We start from the raw sequence: 23,323 nt of genomic DNA, 5'->3' as shown, positions 1-23,323 counted from the left end.
TGTGTTTGGTAACTTTGTATAAAAACTCCACAATGTTGTGTTTGGTAACTTTGTATAAAAACTCCCCATCGTCTGTTAACTTTGTCTTTTCTCTTTATCTCTTTCGTTCTTTTTTTCTCGCTCGTTCCTTTGTAGATCTCTCTATCATACTGATGCCCATTCCATCGACTTAATTTCAATAACACTTGATATTTTTGTCTGATAACATTTTCCCCTACCAAAACTATGATATGGGAGGCGGACATTGCAGTATTCTTGTTGGATAATTTAGTTGTATCAATCTTTTTAAAAAAATTATTTAACATATTTTCAAGTAAAATCAAAATGCAAATAGAATACCAGCTTAACTTAATATAACATCAAAAGTATTAAATGCTTAAGTAAGAAAGGTATTACAAGAAAGTACAATATCAGTCAAGTCGGCATTGATCACTAATGCATAGTTGACAGTTTAATGACGGTTGAATTAACTTATTTTAATTTTCGTCCGAGAATTAAGTCTCTACAGGAAATCCATATATTTCGTTAAGAATGATGTTTAATTCTCTTTTTTTGTCAAAATATTGAAATTAACTCAAGAAAACTATCCACGTCGACAACTTTAGCAGAAAACGAATCAATAGCCAACCTAATAGTGAAGTCAGTATCGACGGAATCTGCCGACCTTACACGAATCAACGCGGCACGAACTGTCTTTTCAGAGGTTGGGAATCCGATATAAAATCAAATTATTATTTTTTCCGTGAAATGAAACTAAATAAAGAAAGTTCCATTCATGTTTTTGTTAAAAAATTAAAATGCGGGGATTTCCAAACCAAACCACGCTAGAACGCCAAAATCAAAGGGAAGCAACTCGTGATTTGTTTCGTTTTTACTCCGAACACCAATCCAAGCAGAGTTATCGTTCTTAATAGACTAATCTAACACTTCACTACTTGTTCCTACTTCATTCTTTCCTGCTGGATTAACTAATATATCATACAAAATCGAATTAAAAATAACAAGAGGCACAGAGGGCCTGAATCGCTCATTATATTACTACATATTATTATAATACTTATATAAGTGTGTTATGAGTCATGAAACGATAAATATTTCTAATAATTTTTCATTTGTCTGATGAAGGTGACAGTGTACATAACGTGCTAGTCATCGAAACGTCACGTGTAAACATTTATTGGATCTGTAACAAAAAATCTTACATAAAAAATCTAATAAAGATGATACGATTCATTATTGAATACTAATATTGGGTTTTTCATTGATGTCGCATATTCCATACAGATACTCCTGACACTTAAACACTAGCCCCCCACCTCTGGGTTGCGAGTTCGAAACCTACATGGGGCAGTTGCCAGGTACTGACCGTAGGCCGGTGGTTTTTCTCCGGGTACTCCGGCTTTCCTTCACTTCCTAAACCTGACACGTCCTTAAATAACCCTGGCTGTTAATAGGACGCTAAACAAAAACAAACCAAATCCATACAGATCCGCTATTACAATGGGAAGCGTGTTGAGACATCGTCGCACGTGACCTAAAATCTTCAAAATTCTTTGTATGATAGGGGCTGGAAATTCGTGCCAGGTCCCTGTGTTCTTTCTGCGGTACCTATACCGGTCAAACATCAGTACCATGGGTTTCCAGAACCAGATACAGTATAATTAATTCTCAGCGCAAGTTTTTAACAGTTTGACCCCTGTGAGTTTGGAGAAAGGTCAAAGTCGTTAACAATGCCATTCATGAAAAATATAAATTCTTTGGCTTGTTAACATATTTGAAGTGCATCACAAACTTTAACTTTGCAATCTCTTGAAGATTATTAATTTAATTTGTCAGTTACAATGGCATTTTTTAATGAAAATAACGCACCTCGATGGAGCTTCAGTGAGAGTCAAGGGAGAAACTTATTTTTCACGATTTTCCAAAATGATGGGGAAAAAACAACAACAACAACAACAACAACAACAACAACAACAACAACAACAACAACAAACATTACATGCTATGAATTGTTCATTCAGAAAATATGTCATTCTATGGTAATATGCTCTAAATTTAACACGACATTTGCAAAAATATAAAGGCATAAAGGTAAGCAGCTTTCGGACACAATTTCAACACGCAATGTTATCATCATATTTACTTAATATCAAAACATAGTCCGCAAAGGAACGTATGGATTGGAGTATATATTAGAATAATTTATACAGAACTATATATTGGAGAAAAATACTGGCCAAATAGAGAGTTTCTGGGTCACTTTAGAAGGAGATTCTTATTTTTAAAAATATCACCCTAAACTTGAAAACAACAAGAAGGAAAACAAATAATAATAAATAAATAAATAATGAAAATATTTTATGCTGAAAGCCTGGGTATCCTTGGCAACATGGCAGGCCTCGAGGTAACATACATCTGGAGAAGATGATTTTCAAAGGAATATACTATTTATTTATTTCCCTTATTTGATTCCTGTGACCTTAAAGATATATGTAGTTCAAGGTCATTTAAATGAGGAAACTTTATGACATTCTGTCCAAGAGACCAACTGGTAAGATATGAGGTTGTTGGGTTTTCTGAAGCTTTAGAATTGTATTGAAGTTTTTTCACAAATGACCCCTTTTCATAACTGAACATCTTTGAGTGTACGAATTTAGAGTTTCCCCTGTTGCTGGCTCACTGTACAACATACTCATGATGTCAAGAACCCAGTGACGCCCTTACTATATATTCCATGAATTAATTTATAAAGTTCTGTCATATTTCCTCATTTTCTTCTCTATGTTAAAGTGGCATTCCTTCGTTTGAGTAAAGTTTAGGTTGTCAAAAAACTCACTGCAATATATGTATTGGTTCCAAGAAGTAAACGTTATAATCTTAACATTAATACGGCAATTTTTCTCTCAAGATAAACCAAAATTCTTCGAGTATTAAGTCCTGAAAATTCTAAATTCGACCCGAAGTATCACTATGACCGCAACGACATACGGTATGTGTTTACGATACACGTTTTTCTGGTATATTTCGTAGTTTATTTCATTATTTGTAGGTACAAACACTCATATAATCATCGTTCGGACATAAATTTCATCAATAGAAATTGTACATATTTCTGATGTCCGAACGAAGGAATGACCATTAATTTAGGTAAATTAAATGTTTTAGTCTCTCCAGGGATGGCAGACGTTTCGGTTCAGGGACAAGGTACGTTACCCCTTTTTTGTACACTTCGAATCTATTTAGTGTATTTGATTTGATATGTAAGCCAAATATCATTCGAGAAGTCGAAATTATCTCTTAAGTAATAATTGTAAAGTATTGAGAACACTCTCCGTATGATAGCTATCAAGGATTTCGCCCCGACCCCCACCCTTTCTTAAATTTCATTTTTCAAGATTGTGCTTCTCAAATCTAAGGTTCTTATCAATCCTAACGCCTTTGTCTTTTTTCTGCGTCTGATTTCCTGACCACTATTTCATAGAAGTAAAAATTGTTGCAGCACTAGTGTTCTTTCCTATGTGCATGTGCACACACTTTCTTGGATGTGGTTTCAATAACCATGCATCGTTCCATCCGTGGGAGATCTTCTCCAAGAAGGATCTGGACGATTTCTGAGAAACAATCTGAATATTTTTTCTTGGATGTGGTTTCAATAACCATGCATCGTTCAAAGAACCGGATAAATTATTTATGAATATAACAAATAATACCGGACCTATGGCAGACCCTTGTGAAAATCCCGATGTTACATTTTTACATCTGATATATTTATATCTGAGATATGACTATTGAAAGCAACCTTAATCTCGTGTCTTTCAACAATCACCTATCTAGCGTACAATTTTATTGCGTACTCCGTATGCCATTAATCTATGTACGAGTCTTTGGTGACGAACAATTTCAATGTTTGAATTTCTAAAGGGAATACGAAACATTTTTCCATATATAGACTATATTTCCATTGCATCCTTTTCAGTGCATCATAGTCATGTATGCAGTTTGATCAAAATGCGAGTTCGAAACCCACGTGGGGCAGTTACCAGGTCCTGACCGGTCGTTTTTTCTCCGTGTACTCCGACTTAATCCTCCACTTCCAAACCTGGCACGTCCTTAAATGACCCTGGCTGTTAATAGGACGTTAAACAAAATAAACCAAAATTGATCAAAATACCTAAAGAATGAAGTATTCCGTACTATTCCGAATGATTCCAACCGACCATCTTTTATATGCATTATACGTGGTGGTTGATCGCCTACTACTAATATTATATCAATTTACACACTTTTACTTCATTGTTTCCAAATCATATCGGTTTACTAATGAGAAAGGTTAATAATCCTTTTATCATTATACCAGCGAGAGGTTTATAATCCTTTTATCATTATACCAGTGAGAGAGGTTTATAATCATTTTATAATTATACCAGTGAGAGAGGTTTATAATCCTTTTATCATTATACCCGTGAGAGGTTTATAATCCTTTTATCATTATACCAGTGAGAGAGGTTTATAATCATTTTATAATTATACCAGTGAGAGAGGTTTATAATCCTTTTATCATTATACCCGTGAGAGGTTTATAATCCTTTTATCATAATACCAGTGAGAGGTTTATAATCCTTTTATCAGTATACCAGTGAGAGAGGTTTATACTCCTTATATCATTATACCAGTGAGAGGTTTATAATCCTTTTATCATTATACCAGTGAGAGGTTTATAATCCTTTTATCATTATACCAGTGAGAGGTTTATAATCCTTTTATCATTATACCAGTGAGAGGTTTATAATCCTTTTATCATTATACCCGTGAAAGGTTTATAATCCTTTTATCATTATAGCAGTGAGAGGTTTATAGTCCTTTTGTCATTATACTATTGAGATAGGTATATAGTCCTTTTATCATTACACCAGTGAGAGGTTTATAATCCTTTTATCATTATACCAGTGAGAGGTTTATAATCCTTTTATCATTATAGCAGTGAGAGGTTTATAGTCCTTTTGTCATTATACTATTGAGATAGGTATATAGTCCTTTTATCATTACACCAGTGAGAGGTTTATAATCCTTTTATCATTATACCAGTGAGAAAGGTTTATAATCCTTTTATCATTATACCAGTGAGAGAGGTTTATAATCCTTTTATCATTATACCACTGAGAGAGGTTTATAATCCTTTTATCATTATACCAGTGTGTGAGGTTTATAATCCTTTTATCATTATATCAGTGAGAGGTTTATAATCCTTTTATCATTATACCAGTGAGAGAGGTTTATAATCCTTTTATCATTATACCAGTGAGAGAGGTTTATAATCCTTTTATCATTATACCAGTGAGAGGTTTATAATCCTTTTATCATTATACCACTGAGAGAGGTTTATAATCCTTTTATCATTATACCAGTGTGTGAGGTTTATAATCCTTTTATCATTATATCAGTGAGAGGTTTATAATCCTTTTATCATTATACTATTGAGATAGGTATATAGTCCTTTTATCATTACACCAGTGATAGGTTTATAATCCTTTTATCATTATACCAGTGAGAGGTTTATAATCCTTTTATCATTATAGCAGTGAGAGAGGTTTATAATCCTTTTATCATTATAGCAGTGAGTTTTATAATACTTTTATCCGAGCTGAGATGAAACTTCTGCTAAATAGGTTTCTCCAGCTGTGATAGAAAATAACTAAAATGTTTTTTCTTTGTTCCTTTATTTCATTATCAACAGAAATAAATAGCTACACAAGACTGAGCTGCAAAATGATCAACAGAAAGAAAAAGGACAAAAACTGTGTCAGACAAAAATGGTTGCGTATGAAAGAAGACATTTTCTTACATAATTTCTATTTAGGTTTCATGACACATATTTTACTCTAACTGATCTGACAAATGCATGAAGTCCAGGATAGGCACCTAAGACTAGTGATGATAGGGTGTCTTAATTAAAATATTCTCAATTAGTACTGATAACAGACTAATAACGTTACCCTGCCTGTAGTTTACCGTAACTATCATCAAATAAGCCCTCTCCTGTAAAAAGTTATCATATTTATCCTTAAAAATGCCCCATAACCAAGTGTAAAAGTTTACCGTATTTATCATCAAATAAGCCCCCTACCCAAGGATGAAAGATAACCATATCTATCATCAAACAAGCCCCCTACCAGAGTGTAAAAGTTTACCGTATAATATTTATCATCAAATAAGCCCCCTACACAATATTCTCTAATGAGGCCCCTTCTCTAGAGTAAAACTTTAGTACCATACTTATCCTCAAATAAACTCCCTCCCCTAGTGTAAAAGTTTAGTACTATATTCATCCTCAAACCCCTTCCCTTGGAGAGGGAAAAACTTTTAGCTGAAATACTTCTTTAATAATTCTGCAAAAAGAAAGGTGGTTTATTCCTTTTGTGAGTATATAGGGGCCTATTTGTTTGTAGCTATATATATGGGCCTATTTGTTTGTAGCTATATATAGGGGCCTATTTGTTTGTAGCTATATATAGGGGCTTATTTGTAGATTTGTATACAACAGTAATTTGAACATGTGGAGGGGAATTTACCTGAATAAGTTTCATAATCTTCCTTTTTATGTGGACATATTTTTGAGGTATATGTGAATAAGCACTTTGATTCTCGCACTAAAGTCACTTAAATTAAATCTCCACTAACATATTTTTGCTGATAGTATTCAAAATAGATTGGGATTTGCGAATAAATCACCATTCAACAAAAGACATCAAAACAAACAAACATCAATGAGGCAATGCCAGGCCACTTCTCTGATACAATCAAGTCACTTCACCGATACAATCAAGTCACTTCATTGATACAATCAAGTCACTTCACCGATACAATCAAGTCACTTCACCGATACAATCAAGTCACTTCATTGATACAATCAAGTCACTTCCCAGATACAATCAAGTCACTTCACCGATACAATCAAGTCACTTCATTGATACAATCAAGTCACTTCACCGATACAATCAAGTCGCTTCACCGATACAATCAAGTCGCTTCACCGATACAATCAAGTCACTTCCCAGATACAATCAAGTCACTTCCCAGATACAATCAAGTCACTTCACCGATACAATCAAGTCACTTCACTGATACAATCAAGTCACTTCCCAGATACAATCAAGTCACTTCCCAGATACAATCAAGTCACTTCACCGATACAATCAAGTCATTTCACCGATACAATCAAGTCACTTCACCGATACAATCAAGTCACTTCACCGATACAATCAAGTCACTTCATTGATACAATCAAGTCACTTCACCGATACAATCAAGTCACTTCTCTGATACAATCAAGTCACTTCATTGATACAATCAAGTCACTTCATTGATACAATCAAGTCACTTCATTGATACAATCAAGTCACTTCATTGATACAATCAAGTCACTTCATTGATACAATCAAGTCACTTCTCTGATACAATCAAGTCACTTCGCCGATACAATCAAGTCACTTCATTGATACAATCAAGTCACTTCATTGATACAATCAAGTCACTACACCGATACAATCAAGTCACTTCATTGATACAATCAAGTCACTTCATCGATACAATCAAGTCACTTCGCAGATAGTATCAAGCCACATAACAAAATGTTTCAAATTTTCAACAGGTGGCTATCTCCTAAACTGGCCAGGAAAAACATGTTTTCATACAAGAGGCAGTGAGGTCCCGTATGTACACATTGTATACGAGGCAAAATAAGCTTGGCAGTAAATATCTAGGATGGAATGTCTCCAACAAACGAAATACAAATGAGCTTATAATATTGACCGATTGGTTAAAACCGTGACGAAGAGATAAAATTTGTTGTATCCAGGATCCTTGAAAGGGCTTTCAATTATCAATAACTTAATAATCACATGTATGTTTTCTCAACAACACATCCGGATCACTGCCACAGTAGATATAAGGTCTCGACAACACATCCGGATCACTGCCACAGTAGATATAAGGTCTCGACAACACATCCGGATCACTGCCACAGTAGATATAAGGTCTCGACAACACATCCGGATCACTGCCACAGTAGATATAAGGTCTCGACAACACATCCGGATCACTGCCACAGTAGATATAAGGTCTCGACAACACATCCGGATCACTGCCACAGTAGATATAAGGTCTCGACAACACATCCGGATCACTGCCACAGTAGATATAAGGTCTCGACAACACATCCGGATCACTGCCACAGTAGATATAAGGTCTCGACAACACATCCGGATCACTGCCACAGTAGATATAAGGTCTCTACACGTACGTCCCTCCCTGCGGTACTTGTTAAAGAGGACCATTTGAATGTCAAATGTTTTGTCCCTGTCAGCAGTTTACCATCAAGGATTTCACGTAGTTAAAGCTGATTACAACATTCAAACTTCTGTCCTTCAATCTTCATAATTTATCTCTGAAATATAAATCACAACTGGAGATATTGAACAAGAAATGCAGCAAATCATATGTATATCACGATTTTCAACTTATACCTAAGCTATGGTTGTCATATTTTTGACATACATTGGGTGTTCTAGCATATCCGATGGCGCGAGTTCATATATCATACATTGGGGTTAGTAGTAACATATAGGCACTGTGCAGTGGGAATGTAAATATTTGCAAATATGATAAAAAACATGACTGTACATTATTGTATATCAATTCTGACAGAAAAAACTTGTTTATACAAAATATCATGATCAATTCTGTTTAAATTTTGTTTCACGACATTAAGTGGAAAAAAATATAAAAAGTTTGTTCCAAAAAAAGTAAAACAATTTAGACCTCGGGAACTTCATTTTGCAGAATTGAGATAAAAAAACATCAGAAATTTACCGATAGATGTTGACAAGTTTTTTTTACTGGAAAGCTTTTTTCATTGCTGTGTTAAGATATTTAACAATAATTTCAGGAAGTCAACCAGAGTGACCTACCCTTCAACATTAAGTCGCCCCAGAATATCCCGTACTGTTGCTATGAGTGATTCGTGATCCTGTGGAGACTCCAGAATGAGGCTGTGTAGTTTTGCCATGTACGAGTCAATGGTGTCAATGGTGGGTAGCTCCCCAGTACCTGTAATCAAGTATTTTCACTTCTAAATTGTCATGTGAAAGAAGTTTGTTACTCCATACCTGTCAAGGATCAAATGTTGACAAACTGGAGATCTCCAGTTTGAGGACTGTCCTCAAACTGGAGATTGCGCATGGCGACATTTTTATTAAACATATTGCATTCATCAACAAAAAACAGCACAACTTAATAAATTGATTAATAGTATTCAATGTATATACGGATATATATATACATCAATTTTGAATTATATAAAATGTATGCATGTTCAAAAACATTTGGTCAATTGAATTTGCCTTCCGAAGTTTCCATATATTGAATCAATAATAACAATTTTTTTTAATAATCTAAATATAGATATTGAATGCTCTTCTTTTTATATCAAATCCATGTTTATAAGTTCCATTTGAAGAAAGAGTTAGTTATCATGTTATTGTAAAACTCAGGTGACAGAGCATGCTTCTTTGACTAAGTTATCACGCCGGAGATCAGGGTTCGAATGTATACTTATTGCATTTTTTACCTTATACAACTTGTTGTTGTTTGCATATACAATATGATTAATATCCAAAATAAACAAATATTCTTTATCACTTTCAAAATTAGTTTATTGCTTTAAAATTGAGTAAAAATGTCGATATTCATGTAGCGCACAAATCTCCCTTATTTTAGGCAAAATTCCCTTAAATTAAACATCAATCTCCCTTATTGGTCTCCTGAAAGTTTGGCATGTATGTTATTGTAATACTCAGGTGACAGAGCATGCTTGTTTGACTAAGAAGAGCCATGGGTTATCACGCGGGAGATCAGGGTTCGATTCCTGTCGGGGACAAGGCAGGAATGTGTTCTCCTGTTCCTTTACAGTTGTATAGAAATATCTGATTGTTATAAAAATTCTCACGAAGAATTAGAATATACTAAATTGGTTTGGTTTGTTTTGTTTAGTATCCTATTAACAGCCAGGGTCATTTAAGGATGTGCCTGGTTTTGGAGGTGAAGGAAAGCCGGAGTACCTGGAGAAAAACCACCAGCCTACGGTCAGTACCTGGCAACTGCCCCACGTAGGTTTTGAACTAGCAACCCAGAGGTGGAGGGCTAGTGATAAAGTGTCGGGACACCTTAACCACTCGGCCACCAAAGCCCCCAAAATTCAATAATTAAATAATAATAGAATATTTTACTGAGAAATCACACCCTGTTCAGTGACAGAAAAAATATTTAACAAGTCATCCGGAGACAAATCTATGGATGATGAATGTCTGTCCGTCATACCTACTGGGACTACTTACCTGGAAGTGGAGTACTAGAGAAATGTGAGGTGAGAGAAGCCCGTAGTCCGTCCAGGTGACCTTGTAGAGCCATGTTAGAGCTTCGCTGTTGTACAGACTCTACCTCCAGCTTTTCTATAGCCTGTTTCATGTTGTCAATATGTTTACTTAGGATGGCGTTCTGTTCCTCGAGTTCTGTTGTCTGCTTCCTCAATTGTCGAAGTTCCGATTCCCTCGCTGTGTGTAAATCATAAACATATTAAAAACTTCCTACAATTTACATGATCATTACATATATATACATGCTTTCAAGTTTCCAGAATAAAAACTTTCCATTACAGCAAGAAAATTTACAAGGTAAAATCTCGGATGATGCTTCACCCTTTTGGATCATCTTATTCACCTTGTACTTTTTCAAGGGTCTCATGATCATTGTTTTTTATTTTGTTTGTATTTTGCCTCCGTTTAATCAATTTTTATTCAGAATTACAATTTTGTTTGTTTTTCCCCCCATGTTATCAATTTTTTATTTAGAATTACAATTTTGTTTGTTTTTTCCCCCATGCTATCAATTTTTATTTAGAATTACAATTTTGTTTGTATTTTGCCTCCTTTCTATCAATTTTTATTTAGAATTACAATTTAGTTTACATGTCGATATTCTCTACTTGTCTCTATAACTGTTGATGTAGTGTAATAAGATCTTATACCTCCTGAGAAACAGTTGAAAATGTGAATGTATCAAAGAATGGATGGACAAACTGTGACAGCTCAGGTGAACAAATAAGACTAATTATACAGATATAGACGAAATGGAAGAGTCCATGACTGGTCATGTGACTGATCTGACCAATGAAATACCTTTGTTGTGGTCAAGGAACTCTTCTGTAAAAACAGGAATATCAAATGTCCCTGAGGTGTCTTCATCTCCATGTAGGGTCTGTAAATTAATAATGGACAATTAACATTTACATCGAGGCAGAGAATATTTCACATCAGATCAGCAGTCAAAATTTTGACATTAACTTACATCTTTCTTCAGAGAAAGGGACTTTCATAAACAAATGTTTCACATTTTACTTTGATCTATCTGAGGCAGGACAATCATAAACAAATATGCTTCACATTTCATTAAAAGTCTTGAGAAATGGCAAACATATTTCCCATTTTACTTACATCTAAGACTGTGTAATTAAGTTTACCAATATATTTCACATTTTACTTACATCTAAGACTGTAATTTACAGTTTACCAACATGTTTCATATTTTAACAGTTAAAAGAGTTCTTACATTCATACCGATTTACTTACATCTAAAGTGGAATTGTTGAATCCAGATGATTCTGAAAGTAAAACAGTTCAAATATTAAATAAGAAATTGTGAGTAATTTTACCAAGCATATTTAATTAAGCTACGTCCTGCTAAAAGGACCCAGAATTGTCTGTCCTTGAACGACCTTATTGTTAGGAAATAAAACAATAACAGAGTAGAATCCATTGTTCTAATGAAGACACAAAGGTAACAGGGTATAAAATGATAGACATATAAGTCTTAAATGTCATTGTCATGCAAACAGGAACAGCGGTCAAAAGCATATACAATGTTATAATATATACTGTATAAGAACAAATGTTTGTGTATTTTCATGGTTTGGAACTTTCAAATTATTGTGTGGGTACAAATTTTGAGGATGTATATAGCCCATGCAATAATAATTTAACAAGAATACATACAACATTATTTGTTGTACATTGAGTTGTTTATATGTGTGGTTCTATTGTGACCACGTAAACAATGAAAGTTAATACAATGGAAGTTAATACAATGAAAGTTAATACAATGAAAGTTAATGAAAGTTAATACAATGAAAGTTTATACAATACAATGAAAGTTAATACAATGAAAGTTAATACAATGAAAGTTTATACAATGGAAGTTAATACAATGAAAGTTTATACAATGAAAGTTAATACAATGAAAGTTTATACAATGGAAGTTAATACAATGAAAGTTTGTAAACAATGAAAGTTAATACAATGAAAGTTTATACAATGAAAGTTTATACAATGAATGTTAATACAATGAAAGTTTATACAATGAAAGTTAATACAATGAAAGTTTATACAATGAAAGTTTGTACAATGAAAGTTTATACAATGAAAGTTAATACAATGAAAGTTTATACAATGAAAGTTAATACAATGAAAGTTAACTTCGATGTTTCGAAGTTCAAGGGACTAACAGAAAAACTTCGATACAGCGGGACTTCGAATTATTCATGGTTGACAATAGATCGATGTTTTCTTGATAATGACCATATCTGTTAACGTTACATGTCCTCAGTGTCTTCGTGTTAATCGTCGCCTGTCAGGCTCACATCGAAAAGTTTAGTTAATTTATACCTCAAACACAACAAAATAAAAATTCTTTTCATTAATTATACCTAAGCATTTTATTAATTAAACAAAATATGTATCGGTTACAAAACACTTATATCGCGTTAACAGATAAAACAAAAGAAGTACAATGCACACTTACGTAAGTCGTTAGGCTTTTCTGCTAAAGACACGTGCGTTTACGTTATGTGCATATAAAATACGGAATGCCGACCGGTTGGAGAATGCATGATTGAATGACAAATAATCGATTTACTTGGATATTTATGTATAAGTTTGAAACGTGACACTTTGAATATGAGTGAAGCCATCGCTAATTGTTTGTGTTTAAAATTGGTCCGGTTGTTTTACAGTTCCATAAAATTTACTCACCGACCGCTGATTTCAATGGCGGCGGAGATTATCAGAGACGACTACCGAAATGTTTTACCGGAGTGATTAAATGTCATGGCTTCTAAATACACTTTTTATCTATCAATTTGGTCTGATTATTAATAAACCCCATGACCGGGAGTGACAACACACGCTATCGTTATCCCTATTGTCAGTCAGGGCATTTGGGGGAAAGGTGTGAAATCTTGCCGCAGGGGTCACGACAAACACCTGTCCAGTGGTCAGTACAGGTAAATTTTTTGTTCGAATCATGAGATGTCAATTACCTATAATATCATAGCTAACGGGTCATGAAAAAAGTTCGATACATCGAAAACTTCGATTTATAAAAATTCGAATCATACATAGTTTCGTTAGTAGTGTTATATAGTGAGAAAATTCGGGACCAAGCAAAAAGTTCGATACACCGAGAAATTCGAATCATCGAAGTTCGAATCATTGAGGTTTGACTGTACATGCTTTCAAGTTTCCAGAATAAAAACTTTCCATTACAGCAAGAAAATTTACAAGGTAAAATCTCGGATGATGCTTCACCCTTTTGGATAATCTTATTCACCTTGTACTTTTTCAAGGGTCTCATGATCATTGTTTTTTATTTTGTTTGTATTTTGCCTCCGTTTAATCAATTTTTATTCAGAATTACAATTTTGTTTGTTTTTCCCCCATGTTATCAATTTTTATTTAGAATTACAATTTAGTTTACATGTCAATATTCTCTACTTGTCTCTATAACTGTTGATGTAGTGTAATAAGATCTTATACCTCCTGAGAAACAGTTGAAAATGTGAATGTATCAAAGATTGGATGGACAAACTGTGACAGCTCAGGTGAACAAATAAGACTAATTATACAGATATAGACGAAATGGAAGAGTCCATGACTGGTCATGTGACTGATCTGACCAATGAAATACCTTTGTTGTGGTCAAGGAACTCTTCTGTAAAAACAGGAATATCAAATGTCCCCGAGGTGTCTTCATCTCCATGTAGGGTCTGTAAATTAATAATGGACAATTAACATTTACATCGAGGCAGAGAATATTTCACATCAGATCAGCAGTCAAAATTTTGACATTAACTTACGTCTTTCTTCAGAGAAAGGGACTTTCATAAACAAATGTTTCACATTTCATTAATAGTCTTGAGAAATGGCAAACATGTTTCACATTTTACTTACATCTAAGACTGTGTAATTTACAGTTTAGCAACATATTTCCCATTTTACTTACATCTAAGACTGTGTAATTTACAGTTAACCAACATGTTTCACATTTTACTTACATCTAAGACTGTGTAATTTACAGTTAACCAACATATTTCCCATTTTACTTACATCTAAGACTGTGTAATTTACAGTTAACCAACATGTTTCACATTTTACTTACATCTAAGACTGTGTAATTTACAGTTAACCAACATATTTCCCATTTTACTTACATCTAAGACTGTGTAATTTACAGTTTACCAACATGTTTCACATTTTACTTACATCTAAGACTGTGTAATTTACAGTTAACCAACATATTTCACATTTTACTTACATCTAAGACTGTGTAATTTACAGTTAACCAACATATTTCACATTTTACTTACATCTAAGACTGTGTAATTTACAGTTAACAAACATATTTCACATTTTACTTACATCTAAGACTGTGTAATTTACAGTTTAGCAACATGTTTCACATTTTACTTACATCTAAGACTGTGTAATTTACAGTTTACCAACATGTTTCATATTTTAACAGTTAAAAGAGTTCTTACATTCATATCGATTTACTTACATCTAAAGTGGAATTGTTGAATCCAGATGATTCTGAAAGTAAAACAGTTCAAATATTAAATAAGAAATTGTGAGTAATTTTACCAAGCATATTTAATTAAGCTACGTCCTGCTAAAAGGACCCAGAATTGTCTGTCCTTGAACGACCTTATTGTTAGGAAATAAAACAATACCAGAGTAGAATCCATTGTTCTAATGAAGACACAAAGGTAACAGGGTATAAAATGATAGACATATAAGTCTTAAATGTCATTGTCATGCAAACAGGAACAGCGGTCAAAAGCATATACAATGTTATAATATATACTGTATAAGAACAAATGTTTGTGTATTTTCGTGGTTTGGAACTTTCAAATTATTGTGTGGATACAAATTTTGAGGATGTATATAGCCTATGCAATAATAATTTAACAAGAATACATACAACATTATTTGTTGTACATTGAGTGTATTTATATTTGTGGTTCTATTGTGACCACGTAAACAATGAAAGTTAATACAATGAAAGTTAGTACAATGAAAGTTAATACAATGAAAGTTTATACAATGAAAGTTAATACAATGAAAGTTTATACAATGAAAGTTAATACAATGAAAGTTTATACAATGAAAGTTAATACAATGAAAGTTTGTACACAATGACAGTTTCCTGTTATTCTGTATCATTTACATTAGCCACAACATCTCTCACGCTCACACAACACATAAATAAACTGGCATATACCTATTTATTGACAAAATTGCATCTGATCTTGATCTTAAACCTTTGGACCCAGTGATCTTGATCTTCGGCCAGTTGACACTTTGTTTAATTCTGGCCAAATTTGATTCATATGTTGTAAAAAATGTTTATCAGTGAAAAGATACAAAATTTGACTTTGACCTTTAAATTGGACCTGATGACCTTGACCATTGCATGTGTTTTTGTAAACTGAACATCTTGAAAAAATTTCATGTCAATCAGTCAATATATACTTAAATTATCAGTCATGTGGACGGACAGACAGACGTAATGATGACACTTATTTCTCTGGTAGAGACACTAATTAGTGAAACAGGAGAAGGGAAAAATGTAGCAGCCAGACCAGGGTTTGAACCCAGGACCCTCCGAACTCTGGAGGGACACTCTATCACTGAGCTACCTGGTCACCGATGATCGACCCCGTCCAGTTCCGCTACATTAGTGTATGAGATAGCATCCAGAGAGGCGGAAGGACTCTGGTTATGGTGGATAACTATTCTGATAAAATAAATAGTCAAAATCTTTATAATCGTGAACCTAAATTATGCCAAGAAGTTACGATACATGATTTTTATAACAGTATGATTTATTTATAGTTCTGGGTGTAGTGATTTCCAAACCTTTCATCTTCTTTTCACGGAACAATTTGTACGCCTCAGTTTTTTGGTAGCTCTCCATCTCCTTCATGTATCTCTCTTTGTCCTTTTCCGCCTCATCAAGGTATCTCTGGAATACGTACAGGAAAGAATTGGTCAATCAAAGGAAACAGTGGAATGATGCGTTGGCTTCACTTCCTGAGCAAGAGAGGCTTTTTCTGAGGGCCTTTTTGGGGCTGTTAATGGGCCCCATTAAATATTCCCAATTGAAATTATTTCACATTGAAGCCAAATTCCCAAAATTTGCCGTTTATTCCTGAAAAAATCTTTCCCAATTCATCAATTTTCTTTCCAAAATGAAACAAAAAGGCCCTTTCCTAAACCAGTGAGAAAAAGCCCTGCTGTCAGCCGAATGAGATACACAGTATTCAACACTATGTAAAAGGCACACTGACCCACCCTGTCAGCTGAGTGACAGAGACTGTATTTAACACTATGTACAAGCCACACTGACCCACCCTATCAGCTGCGTGACAGAGACTGTATTTAACACTATGTACAAGCCACACTGACCCACCCTGTCAGCTGAGTGACACAGACTGTATTTAACACTATGTATAAGCCACACTGACCCGCCCTGTCAGCTGAGTGACAGAGACTGTATTTAACACTATGTACAAGCCACACTGACCCACCCTGTCAGCTGAGTGACAGAGACCGTATTTAACACTATGTACTAGCCACACTGACCCACCCTGTCAGCTGAGTGACAGAGACTGTATTTAACACTATGTACAAGCCACACTGACTCGCCCTGTCAGCTGAATGACAGAGACTGTATTTAACACCATGTACAAGCCACACTGACCCACCCTGTCAGCTGAGTGAGAGACTGTATCTAACACTATATAAAAGGCACACTGACCCACCCTGTCAGCTGAGTGACAGAGACCGTATTTAACACTATGTACACACCACACTGACCCGCCCTGTCAGCTGAGTGACAGAGACTGTATTTAACACTATGTATAAGCCACACTGACCCGCCCTGTCAGCTGAGTGACAGAGAATGTATGTAACACTTTGTAAAATTCGTACTTACCCACTCCTTTTACAAATGTATCAGAATAATATTTCAATACAAACACTAGGGGTGCACCATTTCATGAACTCATTGCCTGGGACTAGTAGGTTTATGACAGAGCAAGTAAAAGTTTTTAAAATTGCCTTGGAAAATATGGGTTGTAAAACTTTCAAACAAATCTGTCTGTAGGCTAATACCATAGGGGCTTGATATGTTCCTATGACCAATAATAAATGTTCTAGGGATTAGTAATGCAACAAGCCCCTGTAACTATACTGTTAATATGAAGTTGAATAGCCTTGTAGCCCTGAAATAGGTATTTTGGCTGTAATGACAAAGTGTTTGATGTTCAGAACACAGTCCAAGGAAGCCAAAAGCTAGAGTGTTTGTTTGCTGCTCTTTTTCTTAAATGGAGTAGGTTGAAATTAGCATTAAGTCATTTAATAGAAGATATTTTTTTCATAACTAAATGAGTTACCTCCCTTATATAAGTATTTGGCTTGCTCAGTGTTAAAAGAAACAAGAAATATCTTTAACAAGAAATATCTTGAAAAAGATAAACGGCATAGCTTTAATGCTGGTGGATATAATGTAAAACTGCTGGTGAAATAAATTAACGAACTAATTAATAAATGCGCAGTTTCAGCACGGATAACAAAATTAGATCAGTTTGAATCAGGAGTATGATTTTATCATTGTGTCATTTGAAAAGATACATCCACTTATTCAGCTTGCATTCAATCTTAATTTTGTTTTGTCTTTAACTGCATATCTGCATTTTGCATTTACCGCTACATTGACCATTCACATACTTCATATTGACCAGTAATGCCACCTGCCGCGAAAACTATATGGCTATGCCGAAAAAGATAAACGGCATAGTTTTAATGCTGGTGGTTATAATGTAATACTGCTGGTGAAATAAATCAACGAACTAATGCGTCCCTGCACGGATAACAAAATTAGATCAGTTTGGATCATTTTGGTAATAAAAAAGACTGCTTTTGAATCAGGAATATAATTTTATTAATGTGTCATTTGAAAAGATACATCCACTTATTCAGCTTGCATTCTGAACTTCCGATTTTAACTGCATATCTGCATTTACTGCTACATTGACCAATCACATACTTCATCTTGACCAGTAACGCCACCTGTCGCGTCATATCCGGGACCAAAAGAATATTATACGGCTATGCCGAAAAACAAAATAGAGATGGTTAAAGGACAAATATTCCTCCTTATATTCAATAGTAGCGGTCTGATAAGGTCCAGACAAAACCAAGATGACCAATGATTAATTTCATGACATCTCAAATCAAGGGAGTCTATGGATACAACAGTTATCTCCCTTACATTAATAGTTTTTTTTTGTCTGCTGATAATCTTTACAAGTTTAGACAAAAAGAATCTATCTTGACAAAACTTATCTCCTTTACATTATCATTTGCCTGCTAATAGTTTTACAGTTTTGGACAAAACTGGAAGATAAACTATGAGTGTACCTTGACAAGATTTATCTCCCTTGCGTTATCATTTGCCTGCTAATAGTTCATCTTCCTGTATTGTTGAAACTACAAGGATCTACTTTGACATGATCGACCTCCCTTACATTATACTTAATATGGTGAGAAAGTTTAGACCATTCAGCACCCATAAGTCGTAACAGGTTTGTGAATGCTGTACTAGGGTTTTTGGCCCTACCTGTTTATCATGCTGAGGAAGTTTGGACCACTCAGCGCCCATAAGTCGTAACAGGTCTGTGAATGCTGTACTGGGGTTTTCCTTCCTCAAGGTCTCGCGTCTTTCGTTCAGAAATCTCACATAACCCGTCAGAGGAGGTTTGGGTGCATTTGTGTCCCGGACTCGCTTCCTCTTCTTTCCCTTTGGCCAACCTCCTTTCTTCTTCACATTCTATTCCAACAAATCATTACACATCCAATCACAAACTTCTAAATCATAATATAACATTTTCACAAGTAATATTTTTTTATTTGAAATCAATCACAATTTAACCAGTATTTAACAACAAAATTCAGTGAACCAAATGAGAATTTCAATTCTATCTAAATTAAAATCAACAGAAAATAATCCATTGTCCAAACCAACTTCTTACATTACCAGAGATCAGAATTTAAGAAGTCAACTAAAATGTGATTTGACTTTGGTAATTGGTATTAAATGTCAAGCCCAACATAATTTTGAGAGTCCAGGATTAAATATCCTCACCCTCTTTACCAGTTTAATCCTACTATAGAGGATTTTCTACCTCAAAAACACAGGATTCAAGGTTATTTTCTATGTTTCAAATTGTTGCTGTATAACCAAAAATCTGGACATAAATTATATGAGTAGTTTGTATTTTTGGGAAACTGTGGAACAGGTTAAAATGACTTCAGTTATCACGTTTAAAGTATCTATGCTTTGATATTTTATTCTACCCTAAAAAAATGTGAAAAGTGAATCCCTCAGAGATGTCATCTTTTATGGAATTTATCACTTTATCAGAACTGGTGATAAAAGTTTACATAAATATGGCTTTCAAGGAAATACATGTTGCATACAAAACAGGTATTAATTTAATGGACAGGGTGACTGTATTAACCAGACAATGCATACCTCCAGAGGTGCTGCACCGTCTGCTTCTGTGCTACTTATCTGTGTAACTGAAATCAAAAACAATATTTCATGAATAAGTGATTTATTCTGTGGTTTTGTATACATTTGTATATGTATATGAATAGATTTATGCATATCACAACCAGTATTAATTTACAATTTGGAGTTTTATATAGCATTATATCACCGCAACATAGCTGCCTCAAAGCAGTTCACAAATTATGATCTGTGGTCATTGGGCTTTTAGCTGATGTCTTCCTCAGCTTCCTGGGAGCTTACAGTCGGAGCTGCCATTTTGGTACTAAAAGCTTACACACAACATTCCTTGCACTGCCCTACCACATACTCATTTACAGCTGAGTCAAGTGGAACACAACAGAGTAAAGTATCTTGTTTAAGGATATAACACTGCACCTGTGTCGGATCTCAAACTAGTGACCCTTCGGCATCCTACCACACCAGAGTATTGGATTTAATGAGCGACGCTTCTGTGATTACTCTGTCTACAGCTTGTACGCTATTAACTACCTCAGTATGCATTGGTTTCACTAGTAATTTGTTTGATGAAGGTGAATGTGTTTAGTCAACATTATACAAACTATGCATCAAATAAAATGCTAAAGTCTCCTCACACAAACACAATATTTTTATTACTACCTTATTCTGATAGAAAACTTGTACATATATAAAAATTACTGTTACTGTCAATGAAAATATCTTCACATGAACACTTCTATCTTTTGCATAGAAGAGGCCCAGATGACCTGTATCTTCTTTCTTTCTTTAAAAGGCAATCATGAAATATTTTTCATTAATAATAATAATATGTTTCCCCATTCCATGATTACCTTTCAGAACCAAAAACAGATAAGGGAGAGTATTACAACTATGATGTACCGGTACTTACTTCCCACTATAGTTACAGGGATTTTCCTACAATAGAAACAGGGTCCGTTAAAAGGACTCATTCCCCTGAAAAAATCTTGTGAAAATTCCCAATTTGCCACTAAAAAGTTCCCAATTTTGAAGTCACCTTTTAATGATTAAGTATGTTTTATATACAAAGACCTATATTAAGGCAATTTTTAAAAATAGAAAACAGCTGCAGATGAGAAAATGAAATTAAAAATAATATAAAGGCAATATTATTCAAAGAAAAAAACGAAAATTGTGTGAATTTCATTATTTTTTGTTTTTCCCAATGTCACATTTTGTCGCGTAGAAATTCCCAATTCAATGGACCCTGGACCCAGTTGAAAAATTGTAGGAAAATCCCTGAGTTACCATACAGAGCAGACACAGAGAGTATGTACTACCTTGTGCCAAATCGCCAAGTCCCTGACTATGTGAAGAAATGAAGGAACTATCTGGATTGGAGAAACTGAAAAAAAAAAACAAAAGTCAACACAAATCAGAACATAGTCACGTTCATTTTAGAAGGAGCATCAGCTATGATGAGTTTAGAATAGCATCAGCTGTGATAAGAAATAATTTGATAAAGACTATTGTATTCTCATAAAGTGCATGCGCACTAATATATCTAAATATAATATAGTATACCTGTACTGCATAGTGGGATATTTTAACAAACTCTTGTGTAAAAATTAGTGTTTTAACGTCAAATTCAAGGGAAATCCTAGCATGTTTAATTTTAGTTCTTCGATCTAAAATTCTTATTTCAACAGACTTAGACTTTTTATACCTTATTTTTATTGATGAGCAGCAAAAGAGGAAGAGATGGCAAATCCATTGTGATTAAAATTTTTTAAAGCATAATATATATTTCATAATATCACACAGTACAAGTCAGTTAATAAAAAGATTATACAAAAAGTCATGATCATATTAATTAAAGGAAATTGCTGTTTCTGTAATTTTGTCTAGAAAGATTTTCCATAAAACTATGTACAAGCAGGAAAGAAGCAGGGCATCCACTTGATGCTTGATTCTTAGGAAGTTTAGAAGTTAAATCGCTATTTCTCATAAATCTGAAGGGTCAAAAGATAGTCAAAAAGACCTATATATGTCCATTCAATTGTTAAGACTCAGATCTCATTTCGGGGAGTCAAAAGTATACTCTCAAAGGTCTACTGGATGCAGAGGAATACTAGAGGAGCAGTAGGACAGAAAAGGTTAGCTCATCATGATCAACTCGTATCAGTTTTACGTGTAAAAAGGTCCATGACACCTGTCTACCCCAATCTCATCCCCACATACTGTGTCGATACTTACGAAGGATCTACTGTCAGATCATGACTCTCCTTCGAGACATCATCATCAAATCCTTCAAAGTTGAGACGTAATCCAGACAACATGGTGTTGCCTGAGCCAGGTCCTAGGTCCATCATCTTTACTGATCAACTGAAAAAAAAAGATATTTTGAACAAGAGACCAAAAATGCCTACATCGCTGACCTGGATACTTTATTGAAGTTACATTTTACGAACATTTTTCTACTTTTTGAGTCCCAGGGCTGCAACACTCCTCATTTATTCAACATTGGATCTTCTTTGTCAAATAATTATAATGCTCAGACCAAACTTGACAAAAATCTATTCTGCTCGCTATGTATATATATACTAGCACTGATTTAAAGGATATGTTGATGATGTTGGATGGAAGCTGGAAAATGCACCGTGGCATAAGCTATCAAACCGGTATTAGAATGCCTATTAAATAACTTCTAACAAAGAGCCGGCCGTAGCCTATTAACTTAATGTGCACATGATGAAGTAAACTGTGACAGAAAACACTTTAGACTTGGAGCATAGCACAGGGGTCCGTAGCAAATAACGAGATATATGATATGGGAGGTATATACATTTTATATGTACTACCCATCTCATGTATCTTTTGTAACGAGCCCCTGTCAGTGTCAGCTGACCGAGTAGGTCGAACTTACACATGTAACTTTAACCGGCTGCAGAAATTTGATTGTTACAGAGAAAATGTGTGATTGATATCTCGAGACACTCTCTCAAAGGTTAAAACTTCAATATATGTGGCCAAAAGACAATGTGCATGCATTTGAACTTGACAACTGTAAACCATAATATCTGCGGCCATGTGTTAATGTTGACATTATTTACCAATAGCCCTTAGAGGGGGGGTACCTGGTAATCAGCAATGGCGGGATGGTCGTCCTTCAGCTGGCGGAAGGATACAAATGTGATGTAGTTCAAAATGTAATTTGTACAATTTTAAGGTTTTCGGAAGTTTTTCGGATATAAAGTACATATCAAATACACGTTTGATATGAGTGAATGTAATTTTTAAAATATCATATCTAAAATACATCTTATAGAATATATAATATTTTGGTACAAAAAAACGGAAGGCG

At 34.4% G+C, this 23,323-nt stretch overlaps 1 protein-coding gene across 3 annotated transcripts; it reads right to left on the bottom strand.

Annotated features, from left to right (window-relative positions):
* Window positions 1–5,700: 5,700 nt before the first annotated feature.
* Window positions 5,701–23,146, bottom strand: LOC117315444 (high mobility group protein 20A-like). Of its 3 annotated transcripts, none has more exons than XM_033869631.1 (11): window positions 23,073–23,146; window positions 22,216–22,344; window positions 21,300–21,364; window positions 19,984–20,030; window positions 19,069–19,278; window positions 16,305–16,410; window positions 14,944–14,975; window positions 14,074–14,152; window positions 10,392–10,607; window positions 8,967–9,105; window positions 5,701–8,443 (listed from the first exon to the last, which is right to left on the bottom strand). In XM_033869631.1, the coding sequence occupies exons 2-11, from the start codon at window positions 22,329–22,331 to the stop codon at window positions 8,431–8,433; spliced, it is 1,023 nt and encodes a 340-aa protein (XP_033725522.1). In that variant the 5' UTR covers window positions 22,332–22,344; window positions 23,073–23,146; the 3' UTR covers window positions 5,701–8,430. The 3 variants fall into 3 exon arrangements, with proteins under 3 accessions (XP_033725522.1, XP_033725523.1, XP_033725525.1); XM_033869632.1 differs by lacking the exon at window positions 14,074–14,152 and adding an exon at window positions 11,232–11,310; XM_033869634.1 differs by having other exon boundaries at window positions 23,097–23,138.
* Window positions 23,147–23,323: the final 177 nt, after the last annotated feature.

This window comes from Pecten maximus, chromosome 17, assembly GCF_902652985.1.
Source record: "Pecten maximus chromosome 17, xPecMax1.1, whole genome shotgun sequence".
Classification (NCBI taxonomy): Eukaryota; Metazoa; Mollusca; class Bivalvia; order Pectinida; family Pectinidae; genus Pecten; species Pecten maximus.
This window is presented reverse-complemented; position numbering and strand designations above follow the sequence as displayed.